This window comes from Rhinolophus sinicus, linkage group LG02, assembly GCF_036562045.2.
Source record: "Rhinolophus sinicus isolate RSC01 linkage group LG02, ASM3656204v1, whole genome shotgun sequence".
Classification (NCBI taxonomy): domain Eukaryota; kingdom Metazoa; phylum Chordata; class Mammalia; order Chiroptera; family Rhinolophidae; genus Rhinolophus; species Rhinolophus sinicus.
Genome location: NC_133752.1, coordinates 69,655,284 through 69,673,085, shown reverse-complemented (window position 1 = coordinate 69,673,085; position 17,802 = coordinate 69,655,284). Strand labels below are relative to the sequence as shown.

At 37.3% G+C, this 17,802-nt stretch overlaps 2 protein-coding genes across 28 annotated transcripts in view; both read right to left on the bottom strand.

Annotated features, from left to right (window-relative positions):
• Window positions 1-10,503, bottom strand: part of CLOCK (clock circadian regulator) — a 121,698-nt gene extending 111,195 nt beyond the window's left edge. For 16 of the 26 annotated variants that reach the window (XM_074324538.1, XM_019740108.2, XM_074324533.1 and 13 more), the window contains exons 1-2: window positions 10,123-10,501; window positions 8,814-8,895 (exon numbers count right to left, since the gene is read on the bottom strand). The gene's annotated coding sequence lies outside the window, so the exon portion shown is untranslated. Of the gene's footprint in view, window positions 1-8,813; window positions 8,896-9,820; window positions 10,051-10,122 lie in introns of those variants that run through there. The other 10 variants (XM_074324536.1, XM_074324535.1, XM_074324537.1 and 7 more) reach the window with 5 other exon arrangements.
• A 3,646-nt stretch (window positions 10,504-14,149) lies between these two features.
• Window positions 14,150-17,802, bottom strand: part of PDCL2 (phosducin like 2) — a 32,898-nt gene continuing 29,245 nt past the window's right edge. Inside the window, exon 5 of one of the 2 annotated variants that reach the window (XM_019740088.2) lies at window positions 14,150-14,689. In XM_019740088.2, the coding sequence (XP_019595647.2) occupies window positions 14,458-14,689 (232 nt within the window). In that variant the 3' untranslated portion in view covers window positions 14,150-14,457. Of the gene's footprint in view, window positions 14,690-17,372; window positions 17,531-17,802 lie in introns of those variants that run through there. The other variant, XM_019740087.2, reaches the window with a different exon arrangement.

The following is a 17,802-nucleotide window of genomic DNA, read 5'->3' as shown; positions in this document are numbered from 1 at the left end:
AATTTCTGTCAAATAAAAACATTACAGTGTGTCCTCATCCACCTTATTCACAGGCTCGGGCACCATGAAACTTCTGGCTCTTCCCCAAAGTCAAAACGACCATGAAAGGTACATGTTTTGAATCAATTCAGGACATCAAGGCAGCTACAACAGCGCAACTAAACACACTCACAAAAGAGGACTTCTAGAACTGCTTCAAAAAGTGGCAAGAATAATGGGATAAGCGGGTTTGAAGCGAGGGGTAGTATTTTGAGGGGGTTTCATGGCAATGTGTCTTCTGTAATCACTTTTTTTATTTAAACATTCACCGTACGTTTTGATCACAACTCGTCTATATAAAATTTGTAAGCAGTACATACAAGAAAATGAAAAGCACACCTCTATTAGAGGGGGAAAAAATCACAATTACCTCAGCCTCTGCCGTAAGAAAATATAAAAAGAAAAACGAAACCCAAAGTTGAAAAAAAGGAAATATAGATAGAGCAGAAATAAGAAAATAAAAAACAGGAAAACTAGAGTAAATCTATTAAACCAAAAGCCAATTCTTTGAGAACCTTAATGAAGTTAACCTCTAGTTAGAATGATCAGGAAAAAAGAAGATACAAATTACCAATAGTAGGAATGATATCGAATCTCTACAGATTACAGATATTAGATTCACCACAGATTCTAAAGCAATTTAGAGAATAAGAGAATATTATAAATTTTACTAATAAATGCAATAATTTAGATGAAGTGGACAAGTTCCTTGAAAAACTTAGCAAACAAGTGAAGAGATAAAAACCAAACAACCACATGACCAATAACCAATAGGAAAAACAATATAAGTAAACCAATGGATGATACAGATACTGAAATTAATAGACAAGCATGTAAATTACTAGAATCATAGAATCAGTTAAAGAGAAATGCAGTCTACTAAAAAAATCTATAAATAGGATCAAATGCATGTTCTAGAATTCAATGTTACAATGTAAAATTAAGAACACAATAGACTGGGTGGCCGGATGGCTCAGTTGGTTAGAGCACGAGCTCTCAACAAGGTTGCCCGTTCAATTCCCACATGGAATGGTGGGATGTGCCCCCTGCAACTAAATGGTGACTGGACTTGGAGCTGAGCTGCGCCCTCCACAACTAGATTGAAGGACAACTACTTGGAGCTGATGGGCCCTGGAGAAAAACACTGTCCCCAAAATTCCCCTCCCAGAAAAAATTTTAAAAAAAGAACTCAATGGATTTGCTTGGACAGAAAGAGAAGGCAGTTTTGGTATACTGGAGAATAGCGCATTAGAAGATACCCAAAGTATAGAGAGAGAAAAAAATTTAAGAGATACATGGAATATGATCATTGGGTATAATATTTAAATGCAAATCCATAAAGGAGAGATAATTGAAGAGATAATGACAGAGAATTTCCCAAAATGAAAAGCCATCAAGCTATAGATTCAAAAAGCTCTATGAACATAAAGCAAGATAGTTACAAAGAAAACTATAGTTCAACACATCATAGTAAAACTTTCAAAAACAAACAAACAAGCAAAAACTGAAAAACCTTAAGATAAAAGAGAAAGTCCTAAAAGTTGCCAAAAGAAAAACAGGACATCATTCTCAGCAAGACTATAAACTGATACATCACCTTCAATAAGATTGGTAGCTGACTTCAACAGAAAGCCAGAAGACAATAAAACATTTTCAAAATGTAGAAAGATAATAACTACTAACTTAGAATTCTATACCCAGTAAAAGTATTATTCAAAAAAAGGTTGATTTTTTTTTTTTTTGCTTGTCTGAAAACATTAAGATGTTTTCAGAAAGCAAAAAACTGGAAAAATTCACTGTCAGTAGGCCAGTATTAAAATACACATTAAAGGAAAGGAAAGAAGGAAAATTATCCCAGACAGAAACAAAGAAATGCAAGAAAGAAGAGCGTTGGAAAGGGCAAATAGGAACAAAAATTCACTGTCCAAAACCAGACTAATAATGTATTCTAGAGCTTAAAATATGTATAAATAAGATGCAGAATAATAATACAGAAAGACTGGAGTAGGAGTTAAAGTATAAGAAACTAGCATTATTGGGGAAATGGTAAAATGTAGTAATCTGTATTATACTAGTAAATCAAGTATGCTTGTTGTAATCTCTGAAATAACCACTAAAGATATACTGAAATGATATATAACTAACAAGTTAATAGTGAGGAAAAACAGAATAGTTTGATTAACACAAAACAAAGGGATAAAAATGAATGCAAAACAGATGACTCAAAGAGAAGTCAAAGTAGATGATAGTTACAAATTCAACTATTATCAGCAAAAATGTAAATGAACTAAATATAAATACTTGAAGTAAAAGACCAAAACTAGATTAAAATAATGAAAATCTGTATTTATTCACAAGCAAAGATCAAAAAACATGAGAAAAAGTTTACAAAACTATACATATTCCACTTCCTATAAAACTGTAACATGTACACACACACGCGCCTTAGAATATGCTGAAAAATAGGTCAACAGGCTTATCCCTAAGATTTTATGTGATTTTCTTTGTAGTTTTTGGTACTTTAACTCTTTTTCAATGAGCAAGACTCATTTTTATGAAAGCCACAAAACTACTGTCCAAAGAAAAAAATCAGTTACAAATTTTAATAATAATCAGCTCCAACAAAGTAACAGACTTACAGAAAAATAGAAGAATGTGATCAAGTCTAAAAAGAAGACAATGTAAGCTTATTTCACACAATAAACTCTACTGGTGAAGCCAGTAGACACATAATTACAAATAAATTATATTACCACCATTTCTGATGGAGACAAAAAAAAAAAATTCACCCAATAGTTGGAAATAGTTTTTTCTATTAACTAATGTTTCATTTGTCTTCTTGCTTCTAATAAAACTTTGTGAAATTTCTATTGAATAATATAAGTTAAAGTTGTAAAATAAAGTTTAAGTCCTATTTTAATTGTGGGGTTTTTCATTTTTATTTATGGGATATTTCCTGAAGAACTTCTTCTAATATTATTTCAACTAAAATTTAAGTTTTAACATAGAAGAAAACTAGTCATCAGTTTTGTGAGTCAAAACTTTACTTGGCAAAGGGATTTCAAAAAAACATACAGTATCATGCATCCTGGAAACGTGTTCTAGTAACTTTTTTAAGTCACATAAAAAGGTCAAATACTCCCAAACTCTTTATGTAAATACAAAACTCTAAGCAACTTATTTAAATACATTTTAATTGGGACACCCCCCTACAACAAAAGGACAAAGGCCATGTTTGATACACACTATGAAAGTAACAAAACAACATAACAACTAACCATGTGACATTCATTACTCTAAGTAATTTGCACGTATTGTCTCATCTAATCCTCATATAATATTATGAACTACAATTATCCTCATTTTATAAGTGATAAATTGAGGTAATATTTGTCCAAGGTCATACAAGCAGTGCAGCAAGGATGTGAATGCCAAGCAGCTAGCTCCAGAGCCCTGCACTCTTAATCACTACACCATGCTATAAATGTAAGTAATTTAGACCTTGTTAAGGTAGTTTGCTGTCTGTTATTAAGTTTCAGACAATAAATAATAAGTTTTATTTAGAATAAAACTAGATATTTTAACAGTCTCATCATGTCACTGAGAATAAAAAGAAATAAACATCAAAAACTTTTCTCATGACAAAAGAAAAAAGTAAAAGGCAATAACTATCATAAGTAATATTCATAAATACCTGAGAAAATGTGTAACTTCCAAAAATTGACAATAGAAGACACATTAAAACTACTGCATTAAACTTTAAATCGTATCTATTTTTTCTTGAAAATAGTTTAACATTAAGAGTTTTTCTCCCCAGTTTGAACTGGAGGAAACAGCTACCTAGGAGTTGACTAAAATGTCACAGAAATCCCACTATATAAAGTGAAGGTCAACTCTTTCAGTGATAAAGGATTTTTTGTGGAATTTACATTTTCCTTTTAAGAAAGTGTTTTAGAGCAATCAAAAGAACTCTCTGTTGAACTTAAACTATTGTAAAAAACATTACATCTCAAATTTTGAGTGCAGACTGCTTCATAGACTCTTCCCTTACTTAGGAGCCTTGTTCAAGAGCACTGTTATCCAAATGATTCATGCTCATGACATGCAAAGTTAATTTAATATAATTCAAAATGAAACGTTCTTTAGAAAAAATACATACCATTATAAAAATCTTGGATTCATTATTATGGGTTAATTTAATTACATACTTATGGCTTAATTTTTTCAACAAAACGCATAAAATTTCTGTTTAATCTGGATATTAATGCCAATTCAGTATCATTCTACTTGAATTCTAATTGTTCTGATTATCCTATTGAAATTTTTTTCAAGTATCAACTATACATGATTACTAATGCCGTCCTGTCTAAAAGTGACACCATTCTTTATTTTAATAACTGAAAACTTAAGTGTCCAACAGAAAAAAACAGCAAATATTCGAAAATCATTACACAAACACAGATGAGAATACTGCATAGCTATTAAAAATAATCTTGCTGTACAAAAACACTGACATAAAAATGTTCAAGATTCACTGTTAAACAAATAGAATAGTCTGCACCACAATGGATGCACTGTGAGCCCATTTTATAACATCACGTGTCTCTAAGAGTATGTATACTTATATAACGACTAAACAAAACGCAGGAAGAAAATATTCTTGAAGGTTAACAATAGCATCTCCTCGTGGTGGGATTTTCAGTGATATTTTAAAATTTTAATTCAAGTTTTTTTCTGTTCCCAAGTTTTCTACATTTTCTACATGTATTTTTGTAACAGTAGGGGAAGGAGGAGAGATTAAGAAAGACAGACATCTATTTACATTAAAGCTATATTTTAACACAAGTGATAATCTCTTAGCTAGGCATATGGTTTAACCCTCAGAGGTACAACCCCATTTGTGTGTTTTTTGTTTTTTTGCTTTTTTTTTTTTTTTTTAAATACAAAACCTTTGATGATAAATCAACCTGTATTTTAATCTTCCACTATTTTGGGTGAGAATTAACAATTTAAGTATCTGATTAAGAAACTCTTTGAAAAAGACAGGAATTGTCATACTAGTTGACCTTATTAATGTAAAAATGAAAATAAAATATTTCTTTAAAAAAAGGTAAATCACATTCTAAACTGTATCCTGTAAGTCAAAAGCAATTCATGAAAATTTATTTTTACAACTGATATCTTTCTGTGGACTTCGAAGACTTAATAACCAGAATTACATCTTTGTAATATACACACCTACAATAAGTAATAACTCAGAGTTGACACTAACGAGAAAGAATTGGGATTAATTTAACATTTGTATAATCGAAAACATGGAGAAAACCAATACCTTATTCACCTAATTTACAGAAGTTACACATAACAAAGCTATAAAAATGACTAACAAATGGCTGTAAAGCAACCTATAAATATAAATGCCATTATAATAATTATAGTCATTTAGTAAGATTTAATTGCTCTGACACTTAAAGTATTCTATAAATGATTCATACAACTACATCTAGAATTTTAGACTCACAAAAGGAGAAAGTGCAATGCCTACAAGAAACTACCCCTAAATTTTTTTTTTTACTTTATACATCTGCAAAGAATTGGAAAGAAATGGACACAAATAATAAAAGGTGGTTTTGCTATAATGTATAACTTTGATTTTTCACCATGTTTGTTTTCAGTTTAAAATATTTTAAAATAAAACATTTTATTTGACACAGCACCATAAGTTAAAATGTGGGGGAGAAGGTACATTAAATATGTGCTTTGAAGACAGGAACTGTGATAGAAACAATTTGCTTTTAATACTAACACTGCCTGACATATTAGACGGTAGACAATAGTTGAATAACAGAATTTCCTAATTTAATATTTCTAACAATCCTGAAACTTGTTATAATTATCAAATAAAACATCATACAGCCCTTTCCAGTGGGATAGACTAAAAACAAAGAAAACAACTATCAATTATTCTCATACGTGTAAATGCCTGCTATAAGGATGCAACTTAACTCCCTCACTTCTTAAGAGCTAAGATTTCAGCTTTCTGAATTTGTCCTATCTTTTCTGAACTATTTCAAAGGTAGAGCGATATATTCTCCCTCCAAACCCCATGTACGCAAAAATAAAAAGGTGGAAATACTCTCACCCTTACAAACCTTATGTATGTTTTTGTTCTGGAATTTATCATATCTTATGTTATAATCATTATGCAGATACTCATTTAACCATACCTAGATTTGAAACCCACTGAGGGCAAGGTCATCAATTGTATCCATCTTACTGCATCTCACATAACTTAGATTAAGACTCTGAGATTTCTCTACACTCTATCACCTCAAAAGAATTAAGGCTTATGAAACCTTTGCAGCTTGGTTTAAAGAAAAAGAAAAAAAACCCTCTGAAACTATTAGAAAGGTACTGTTCTCTCTGCAGGGAGAATGGGAGGGGTGGGGATACCCATACAACTTGTCTGCTGTCAGTTAAGCACAAACTAGACCAAAAGACCTGCTTCTCCCTTTTCCCCTTCAATGGCTGGATTCCTTCCAAGTCAATTAATGTCTTTTAGTTAAGGACAGAGTTTGCCTAGGTTCACTTCAGAGGACCTGGAGAGGCTGATGTAATCTAGAGGGCTTTCCAGTAGTCTGCAACTACAGGAGAATAAAATCGAAGTTTAACCTGTGAGCTACTACTACTGACCAGGTGAAAACTCTAGAATGTGGACTCTACAATCCTATAAAAGCCATGGAATCCAAATTGTCTACTGAATTCAATCTATACCAGATAAAGCTCATACCAGTGAGATCTCACTGCAAACTCTGTAAATGTACCCCAAACTGACTGACTCCTCAAAAGTGAAAGCATGAGTATTGTCCTAAGGTGTGAATTATATGTTAAACTTTCTGACAGATTCCAGGTCATTTCCCTGTCCTGTGGATAGCAACATAGCCTACAGTAGAGGCAAATGGGCAGAGCAGATGATCCATCAAGACAATTCAATTTTCAAGACTGAAAAGTCTGTTTGTAAATGCACAGTAAAAGATATAGAAAGTTATACACCAGTGTTAACAGCAGTTATCTCTGGGGAAGAATGTGAGACAGAAGTAGAAGTGTGCAAAGGTTTTCACTTATTATATATACACTGTATTATTTTAATTTTTCAAGAGCATCAATTTACTTTTACAATTTTAAAAACAAAATTTTAAGTAAATTTTTGAAATGTTGATACGAAAAAAGATTAAACAGACCCACATGGAATTCAAAGGAAAAATAAATGCCATTTTGCAAAAGTTTGGCTCCTAGAGACCTACAGATCAAATAGAAATAACACAATTATCCTATCCTACAAAATAAAAAAGGAATACTTGTAAAAGAACAAAAATGCCCATAGCAACTGTCACTCAACACTCAACTACTCAACACTCACTACTTTGATTATACAATATTAGCCACCTGAGGGAATTTGAGTACCCACTCCCCAAATTACATACACTCTAATAACCCCCTTTTCAAATTTAACCTAATTAAAAAGGTTAGGCTGGCAGAGCTAAAAAATTTTAACATAATGTTTACAACAATCCATAAGTCAAAAAAATTGGGTTTTTTTTGCACCAACAGTTTTATTTTAATTTTATTTTTATTTTTCATAAGAAACACACACAAAAATATATATATATACATTTCACTGTGGTTCATATCTGATTTCCTTACGAGAAAAAAGTTTCCCAATCTGAAAAGCAAAGTACCTGGACAATAAATTCCATGATCATTTTAATGTAGTGCTTATATCGTCCAACTGTTTGTCATGACAACTTTGGGGTTTAAAAAAGTAAAATTCTATACAACACTAACTCCTGAAAAAAAGAGGAGGAGGGAGGAGGCAAAGACTATAATCTGAAAACAGTATAATCAAGCCATAATGCCCAATGTAAATAATGTCATTATATTCCTTAGCAAAGTAAAATATGACTAAATAGCTTTAAAAATTAAATTTGTCTGTGTCTTCTGCATCTTAAAAACTAATGTATAAATAACCAAATTTATCCTGAACTTTCAATTTTGGTTCATTTTTCTAAAAAATATTGAAAATGGCCAAAAGCATCATAAACTAGGGAAGAGACAGACAAAATCCACAGAGCACATAATTTTGGACGGAGGGATTTTTGTTCCATCCAGTTTATGAATCTATAGTATAGTCACAAATATTGTAAAAACACAGTGCACATCTCATTTCCAACCCTCCCCTCCTGAGGCTACATCTCCCTCTGCCCCATAGTTATTCGTTTTCCACTAGCTTCCCCGAGTTCCTTTATACATAGAAAAGTAAACACAAGTTCATATTCCACTCCTCCCCCTTAACACATATAGTAGTACATCATTCACACTGACCTACACCTTGTTTTTTTCACTTTATAACATTACTTTGGAGATCTTTCCACGTCAATACACACAAAGCTTCCTCATTGTTTTTTTCATAGCTGATCATGATTAGTTAGTTCTATCAACTTTCATCTGCCTTCTACAGGGTAATCTTTAATGACATTCTATCAGGTCCACACTTAACACCTGAATTAGTTTCTTCCCCCACCGACAAGATTTTAAAACAAACTAGATTTGAGGTGTCCCAAAGGATAACTTTCAGGAAAAGCAATCATTATCCAAATTATATCCATTTTAGAACATGTGTTTTCGACCAGGTAGAGGGAAACAATCCGCAATTTTCTCCTCTTAGCACTTAAAATAAAGCTACAAATTAGAATGCAATTTTCAAGTTAAATTACCTTTTTTGATTTGGGGGATCAGTGTAATAGTCAAATCAACAATGACCGCAAAAGTTTCTTTATTTCTTGTGCTTTTCTTTCACTGTAAAAGAAAAACATTGATTTAAAAAAAAAAAAAAAAAGGCTAAAGAGCCTTCAAGACGCATAGTGGCATTCTAATAACAAGACACCACCACCAGATTCTCATCGGGATCCTGTTCACTATTATCAACAGGACGACTTCTACCCTGACAAAAAAACACTCAAGAATATAAACTCTGCGGTACTACGTGTTGGAAATTACACTCCAGGAGCCACAGCGTCTGGACCAGCTACAGAGACTCCGCTTCGCCAGAGGAAAGAGATCTAGGAAAGCCAGCCGCGGAGGTGACAGGGAGCTGGGGAGGCGCCGGGTCACGAAGGAAGAAAAACCCGCGTCGCGCGGGGAGCCCTCGAACCCGCGCAGTCGCTTGAGCCGGACGCACGGAGCCGCGCGCTCCCCGGGGCCCGAGCCCGGGAACCACGACCACTAACGGAACCAGACCAAGAGCGGCGGCGGCCGCCGCTCGGACCGCGGACTGCGGTGCGCGGGTCCGGCGCCGGGAGGGCGGGGGTTCCCCGGAGGAGCTGGCCGCCCCGGCGCCCCATTGGGCGCCGCTCCAAACGTGCCCAAGTTGTGACAGGAATAAAGTGGGTCACAAGGCCTAGCGGGTCTCCAGCAACAGCCCTTTCGGAACCGGGTCTCCCGTTTTCCCTGCCGCTCTGTCGCGGAATCAGCCCCAGTCTCGGGGCGCGCACCAGCCACCCAGCCCCGTCAGGCACCCCAATCCCGCCCCTGCCCCGCAGGTAACCCCAGCTGCCCCGAAGGGCCCCTCAGTCAGGGCGGGCCTCCGCCCCAACTCCCAGGAAAAGACACTGTGGCCACAGTCAAAACTTGGGCTTCAGCTCCCGCCTTCCTCTCCTTTGGCCGCCGCCCCCCAGCCCCACACACACCGCCCCCCGCTCCCTCCCCTACCCCGCGCCCTCACCGTGTGGCTGGCGGCGGCTCCGGCTTCTTCCCTCCCCCAACCCGGAGTCCGGCTGCGGTGACTCGGAACCACTAACCCGGCTGCGTCCAGGAGACACTGCGGCTGCCAGCACGAGCAGCACCTGGGGCAGTGAATGGCGCCCCCAACCCACCCCCAAAATATTCACCGCTACTGCTGCCCGCTCCTCCTCCCCCTCCCTTCCCTTCCCCTCCTCCACCGGCACCGGGAGCACGCATGCGCCGCCGAGGCAAGCCTACCAGCGGACGTCAGGCCCCGGGCCCACCCGGTGAAGCACCACTCACCGGGAGCGCGCACGCGTCGGCAGCCAGATTTCCTTTGCGCTCTGGCTCTCGGGGGTTTCCTTTTCTAAGCCGGTAGCCGCAAGCCTTGTCTGTGATTGCGCTCCTTCCCGGCGCATGCGTCGTCAGTGACCCCCGCGGGCTCCGACAGCCGGCGCTCTGCGCTCGCCCCTCCCCTCACTCTCCCTTTCCCCGGCGCGCGTCTCGGTGCGCATGCGACTTGCCCCGTTAGGCAGCGCAGAGCGGCGGAGGGGATCCCTGGCTGTGGAGGAGACTCCCTCTCCCTTGGGGTGCATGTTTGCACGGTCCGCGGCTGCTGCGGGGGTCGGAGGAAAACCGGGATCTCCCCGGCGCCCCCTTCCCCGCACCGGTTACTGGAAAGCCGGGAGAGGCGGGGCCTGGTCGGCTGGAGGGTGCGGCCGATCTGGGGAACGTTAGCGTTTGGTGGGGGCGGCTTTGGCTTTCACCCTCGGTGCGGGGAGCGAGGAGGAGGGGGAAGAGCTTCCTGCCGGATGAGCGATCCGAAGGCCAAAAGGGAACCTCTCTCCCTTGAAAAGTAAATCACTTTGCCTATGTCAGGGAAGATTTTTCGGGTGTTCGCAGGGGAAAGATTCCCCCCCCCTCCCCTCCAGCGGCATCACTCGCATTTCCTCTGCTGGGGCTGGGAGAGAAAGGTTGCGAAGTTGTCTGGACCCTCCAGAGAGACAGCCTTTCCCCCTCTTGGAGGATCACGGCTTGGGTCGCTTCTTATTGGTAGGTAGGCCTTGGGAAACAGGACGTGCTCCCTTGGCTGGAGGGACGCAAAAATGGTCAGGATAGTATAATGGGAGATGAGGGATGAAGTGGGAATAAAGCAGGATCCTAATTGCACGGCTTCCCTTGTTAAGAAAGCGTGAATACATCCTGCTTATCTTGGGAAATTACTCCTCTTGATACTTAAAACATGTGGTCCTATGGGAAAGCACATTTCAGTAGTTGTTAATTATGGGAAAATGTCTTTACAGTCCCAATTCCTAGTACTCCTGTTTTAATGAATGTCCTTTTGATTTTAAATAAAGGCCATGTTCTTGTTTCGAAAAATAACTTTCAGCTACAAAATCTTCCCTTCGAGGTAACAGTCACCTCAGTAAACATTACAAATTCTTGCTGTGTGCACAGAGGAAAAAAAAAAAAACATCAAAATTGAGGGACTTACTCAGATCCCTGATCTTTCACCTGAGGATTTTTCTGATTGAGAGTGGGAAAGCAAGATTTGTTAATTCCATCATATAGGAGAAGGAATTTTAGCACACATTTTTGCCTGCTCAGCATTCAATCCCTATTCTGATAATTTCCTTTGGAGAACTAGCCTTTCTTCATTCTCAATCCATATGGCTGAGGCAGGACTCCAGGGAAAAGCATATTTGCCTTCCTCTGCCTTAGGCTGGAGTTAACAAAACGGGCTCCCCAATGGATTTAAGTCTGAAAAATGGAGGCCTGAAGCCATCTTTCCACTCAGATTCTGAGAAAGAAGGCAACATGGAAAAAAAGCAGATTCAAAGGTGGAGATTGGCCTGGAGACACGTTTGATACCCTAAATCCAATGTGGACTAGATAACTCTGGAAATTTAGTTAAATTAGTTGATAAATTCATGCGTTTGTATTATTGCTTAAACCAGTGAGAAGTTTTCTGTCACTTGGGATCATGAATCCTGATACTTGTAGCAAGAGGTGAGGTTAATTATACTGATAAGGTAGATTGTATCCAAACAAGTGGGTTTAAATGCTTTTGCTAGGATGTGGATGTTTGGATTTTATCCTAGAGAAAGTGATCCTTCCTCAGATCCTACATCATCTAGAACACATTATCTTCAGAAACACCTTTGCCCTTTTTAATGGTTCCATTGTACTCTTACTCACTAGGATCAAATCATGTTCATCTTTGACTCCTTCCTCTCTTTTTCTATATTTAATCATTTACCAAGACCTGTTGATAATCCTCTTGTTTTTCTGCTCAGTCCTCTGCAACTGCTTGAACATTTCCCACGGTTCAGTTCACAACGTATCCTTGTTCCCCATACTTTTTCCAGGACTAAAACTGTATCAGATATTTGTAATATCTTTTCTAACTTACAGATTCCACTTTTCTCTAAAACAAAAATCCTGCCTTTCATAGATCCTATATTTGTTCCCCAGCCTAAATCCTCTCCTTAAACACAATTTATCCAATTCAAATGTTCTGTTCATTCTTTCCTGTATGCCTAGTTATTATTTAAACAGCATTTCCAACTCGCTTCTCAACTGATTCCCCTAGTTGATGTCTTGATAGAGGTAATATAGCATAGTGGTTAGAGTACAGAATCAGTAACTAAACCATCTGGATGTGAGTCCGAGCCCCACCACTTAATGTCTGCATGACTTTGAGCAAGTAATTTTTCTGTTCTTCAGTTCCCTCATCTGCAACATGAATAATAATGATCCCATATCATAGGATAATTGAGAGATGAACATAGACAGATACAGGTGTGTGTGTGTGTGTGTGTGTGTGTGTGTGTGTGTGTGTGTGAGAGATTGTACCTGGTACATAAGAAATCTGATTTTAGGGCTGGCTATTATTAATGATGTTCCTTTGTGTGTAATTCTTAATATCTTTTTGCTCAAATTTTTCCCCTAGATACTTATGTCCGATCAGTCACAAAATCTTTCTGTTCTTTAATAATGCCTCTCTCATCCATAATTTCATTGACATTCCTAATTTTACCACCATAGTTTAAGGTGAATGGAACATAGGAAGTTTAAGATACGCATAATAGGGAGTATACGGTAAGATTTTGTTAAGAGAAACCTTCATAGTTTAATCAATTACTCGTATTCTTTCTAGACCCTTTAAAATAAAGGGAAATACATAATATGAGGTGGTATTATGAACTTTAGTCAAAAGTATAGACTTAAATCCTGACTAATACTAAGCTAAGAGATAGTGAGAAAGTAAAATAATTTCTCTTAGTTTCAGGGTATTTATCGTAGCTCAGAGAGTTGTGATGATCAAATGTAAACTATTAACTGCTACATAAAAGTTGGGTGGGTTATAGGTTTTTACAATTTTCATTGGAACCCTAGGAATGGTTTAAACAACTCAGAAATTTGTAACTCCAGCCTACACCTCTCCTCTGGGTTCCATACACATGTCCAATTGGCTACCTGATGTCTCCTCCTGAGTTTCTCAAATACCTTGGATGCCCCCCCCCCCTCAATCTATTCTTCACAGAGCAGCAAGAATATTCTTTTGAAAATATAAATGAAACCACATGTTCCTACTTAAAACACTTTGTTTCCCATTACATCTAAATTCCTAATCACGGACATGATACCCTGTTTGAGCTAGCTTCTGCTGCCTCTCCAACCTCGTGTCCTACCATTTCTCCTCTTCCCATAACACTCCCAACCCAGAAACTTCCTTCAATGACTTGCTAATCTCTCTCTGTTCTTAGGCTCTGGCATATGCTGTGCCATTACCTAGACCACCCTCCTCTCTTTTCTCATGGTTGACTCCTCCTCAATCTTCATGTCTCAAAGCTCTAACTACCCTAGTTAAGTAGGCCTCCTTCCCACCTCTCCCCTGCCCACCCCCCTCCATGTAGGAATAACCCACAGTTATTCTCTATTGTTGTGCTTACTGTTTCCTCCATAATATTATAACTTTAAATTACACACATATTTGTTTCTCATCAACTATCTTCACCACCACGATGAACTCCAGGAGGCAGGAACCATGTGTTTTGTTCACCACTGTAGATGCAGCATCCATTTTATTCCTGAGATGAATGAATGCATGAGATGAGATGAAAGGTAGAAATGCAAGAAGATTTTTAGGGTCATCCTTATACCTAAAATTATGATTGTAGGCAGATCTTGTCAAGAGGTAGCCTTACTAATGAGTATTAAAGTACGAAGGAGAGAAAAACAAATCAGTAAAATATGATGTACTAGTACTGTGTTAGTCATCGAGTATTTGAGGACCCACAAGACCATGTAACACTATAATAGACACCGCTAACACCTATATAAGAGGATATTGAGTGAGGTCCAAAATAGGGGACAAAGAGCATGAAGTACTCACCTTCTAAATAGCTGCCAACATTTGGGGCCAGTTCCCTACTTCTTTAGTCAGGACAAAAGCTGAACAAAACTGGACCTACCATAGTCAAAACCTCCAAACCCCACTCTCAGGCCATATAAGCACAACACTTGGGATGAGAGATTCATTGGAGCCATGTTTTATTAAGTTCCTAGAGAGTCCTGTGGCTTTTCCTTTCCTATTTATCCCCACCCCACTCCAAGTTAAGTAAATAGAATCAGTTAGAGAAACCGGAGGTGAGAGACTGACATCTCATCCACTGGCAGATTTTTTGATATGCCCTGCGTCTCCATGAACAGGAAGATAGAGACTTTGAGGGAAACAGCTGGCCCGGGAGTGGACTGAGCAAAGCAATGTGCACTCCTACAATTTGGCATGACAAGGATGTGTACGTTTCTCCTGGGTCCATTGATTCCGTAGAAAGTGCCATCCATGTTTGAACCATCTTGACACCTAAGGGGGAAAAAAATTTTAGCAGCAAAAGGTTAGGTGTGCTTCTGAAAGTGGGAACTGGGAGAGAATGAAAGAGAAAGCGCTGCAGACTGATTTCCCATGTCAAGGAACTGTGCAAGGGAGAGGTTGCCTCAGAGTTTCTAGAACTCAATGTGCCCATTAATGAGTGAACATTTAGAAACAGTATGGATTGTACTTAACCAGTGAAAGGAAACTTACCCTTTCTTAATTTCCTTCCCAGTCCCCTCCCCACACCAGAGGGAATGGGCCTTGAAAAGAGAGGGAAAGAACTAGTTAAAAATAAACCCCACCTTCTGTCTTAAGGGTTCCTGAGTCACAAGTTCAGCCAGAAGCTTCCTTGGAACTGAGATTGGAGTTTTAAACCATGCAGACTGAATAAACAAGAGCGTGGTGGAAGAGTTAAAGAATATGTCTTTAAGGGATTTGCTACCCATTGCTGCTTAATCACCTAAGAAATTCATTAAAGCAAAAATTCCAGTTAGTCTAGGATGGGGCCAGAGAGTCTGCATTTCTAACAAGTTCCTTGGGGGCTGCTGCTGATTCTGGGACCACACTTTGACAAGCAAGGCCCTAGAAAGTAGGGAAGGGAGTTCCAACAGAGGTCGGTTGGCAGCAAGGAACAGAGAAAAATATTAGGTAGGAACATATGAAATACCATTTTTGTAGGTCCAAAATAGTTGAATACTGACAATTTCAAAAAACCTTTTAAGTTGGTATCCCATCAAATAAAAAAATTTAAAATAAAAAATTTAAAATAAAAATTATAAAATAGTGAATAATTCCTCCACATTCTGACAAATATTTGTACCCTACTTAAATGAAAATGTATACATGAAGTAGCATATGGAAGCAGTGCCGATCTATGTTGGCAGACATGAATGAATACTTGCTAGAAGAATGTGTGTGTGTGTGTGTGTGTGTGTGTGTGTGTGTGTGTGTACTCGCGTACGCGCGTGCGTGTGCTCACTTATCATTTGAAAAAGGCAGGGGCTGGAATCAACCAGCCACCTCTAACATACGATAATTTTATGATTTTTGCACAGTCTTCATGGACTGTGCTTGTGGATAAAAACACTGCCACCTGGTGGGTTTGAGTTGAAAGGAAAATATGTATCTCTATTCAGGCATCTTAAATACTATTAGTAGTACTTCCTCTGTTAATTTTAACTTAATAAAGAAAATAAATATGTATTATGTATACACTAAAAAAAGAATTACGTTTAGGGGGGACTTTTGCAGTTGGTTTCAATTGGAGGGGAAAATAATGTTCACATTTTATGCATCAGATGGCATTAAAGTTACATTTTAACTTTATGATTATATGGCTTTTTTCCTTTCATTTCCACAACTGTTTTACCCTGAATAGGAATTTATCCATCCATTTGTTAAAGAGAATATTCCAGGAGTTGGACCAGTATAAGTAATTATTTCTCTTATATGTGTGAATAATGCTATAATAAAGACCATTGTGTACAACTCCCAACTTCCCTTCCGTTCATCTTAAGATGTATATTTTCAAAAGCCCATTTTGGCTATCTCAGAAGAAAGAGGTCTTTCCAAAATTATATCATTGGACTTTATCTTACCTGGTGAATAAATTATCATTACCTTACCCAAATCTGTATTTAACTTTTCTTTTACTTCATCATTCTGTGCAGACTCTATGATTCTTACCCACCCCAGAAAGCAGCAAAGAGCTTTTTCTTGATTCCATGTTAAACTGCCTCAATTCTTACTAATGTATTTTTGTAATCTGATCATTTAAACTCAGTCAAGATTCTCTCACAAGCATCAGCAAACAACTATAACCAGAAAGATGGGTCATCAATATGAACAAAGTAGAAGAATAAAATCTGTTGTTGAACTATCACTTGCTAGATTTACCACCCTTTTCTCTAAAAATGGTGTTCATTATTAAGCCAGGATAAAATATCTTGCAGGTCTTCTGCAGTATCCTAATATTATATGTTTTCTCATGATGAATTATTCTGATTACTATTAAAACACAGGTAAGCCTCACAATATATTTTTCTCACTTCTCATCATTTAGAAACTTAAATGTCATACAGTTCTAATGATTCTATAGTCTATTAGTGAGAGTATTTATTAATTTTCTAACTTAATAATAGAACTATTAAAATAATAATCAGTGGAGATGTTTCATATGTACTTTTCCTCAAATTGCACATTTATATTGTGTGCAATTAATATACTTAAATTTTTTAAATAAGTAAGAGATTTCAAAGAAAGAGCATATGGTCATAAATTTAACTATTTTCGTGCAGGGCCCCTAAATAATAGACTTTAAAATCTGACAGAAATTAAATGAAATTTCATGGTTCTCATCACTTTCATTCATAGGCCTTTTTGGAAGGAAGCAGGCAACACAGAGGATCTGTAATATCTGTGTTTTTGTCCAACATGGGTCAGAAAAAGGATAAGCTACATAAAAATATTAACGGTTCAGTATAAATTCTAGTTTTGTTAGTGGCAATGAATATTCTGAAATAGCTGAAAGTTTTTGAAAGGATGCATAAGCTGTAATTCTAACATAAAAATGAAACTAAAGTACATCTATAAATTTTCTGATCTCTGATTATAAAGTTAGTGGCAAATAAAACGTTCAGCATATAAACACTATAAAGCTATTTATTAAATATTTCTATTCGTTTTCATCATCATCACTGTTAGAACGATTGGTGTCATCATAAATAGAAGTGTTTCTAATTGAAGATACCATCACATCTACAATGCCTTTTTGGGGGTTTTCTTCCAAATCAGTCTGTATTGCTCCAACTGATGCTAGCTTCCATTCAAGTTCTGCAATAAATCATTAAATTAGATTAAAATTTTGGAAAAATGAAAACAAAATTTCTCACTTATATAAAACAAGTTGATTCTAATAAAATTAATATGGAAAAGATGATATATTTTGAACTGGATGACAATGAAAGTGCTACAATATGAATATACACACTAGATACAGCAAAGTTACACTTGAAGCAAGAAATTATGCTTAACATTTTTATTTTAAAAAGGCTGAAAATAAGTGGCTTAAAATCAAGTTCAAATCAAGAAGCTAGAAAAAGAAC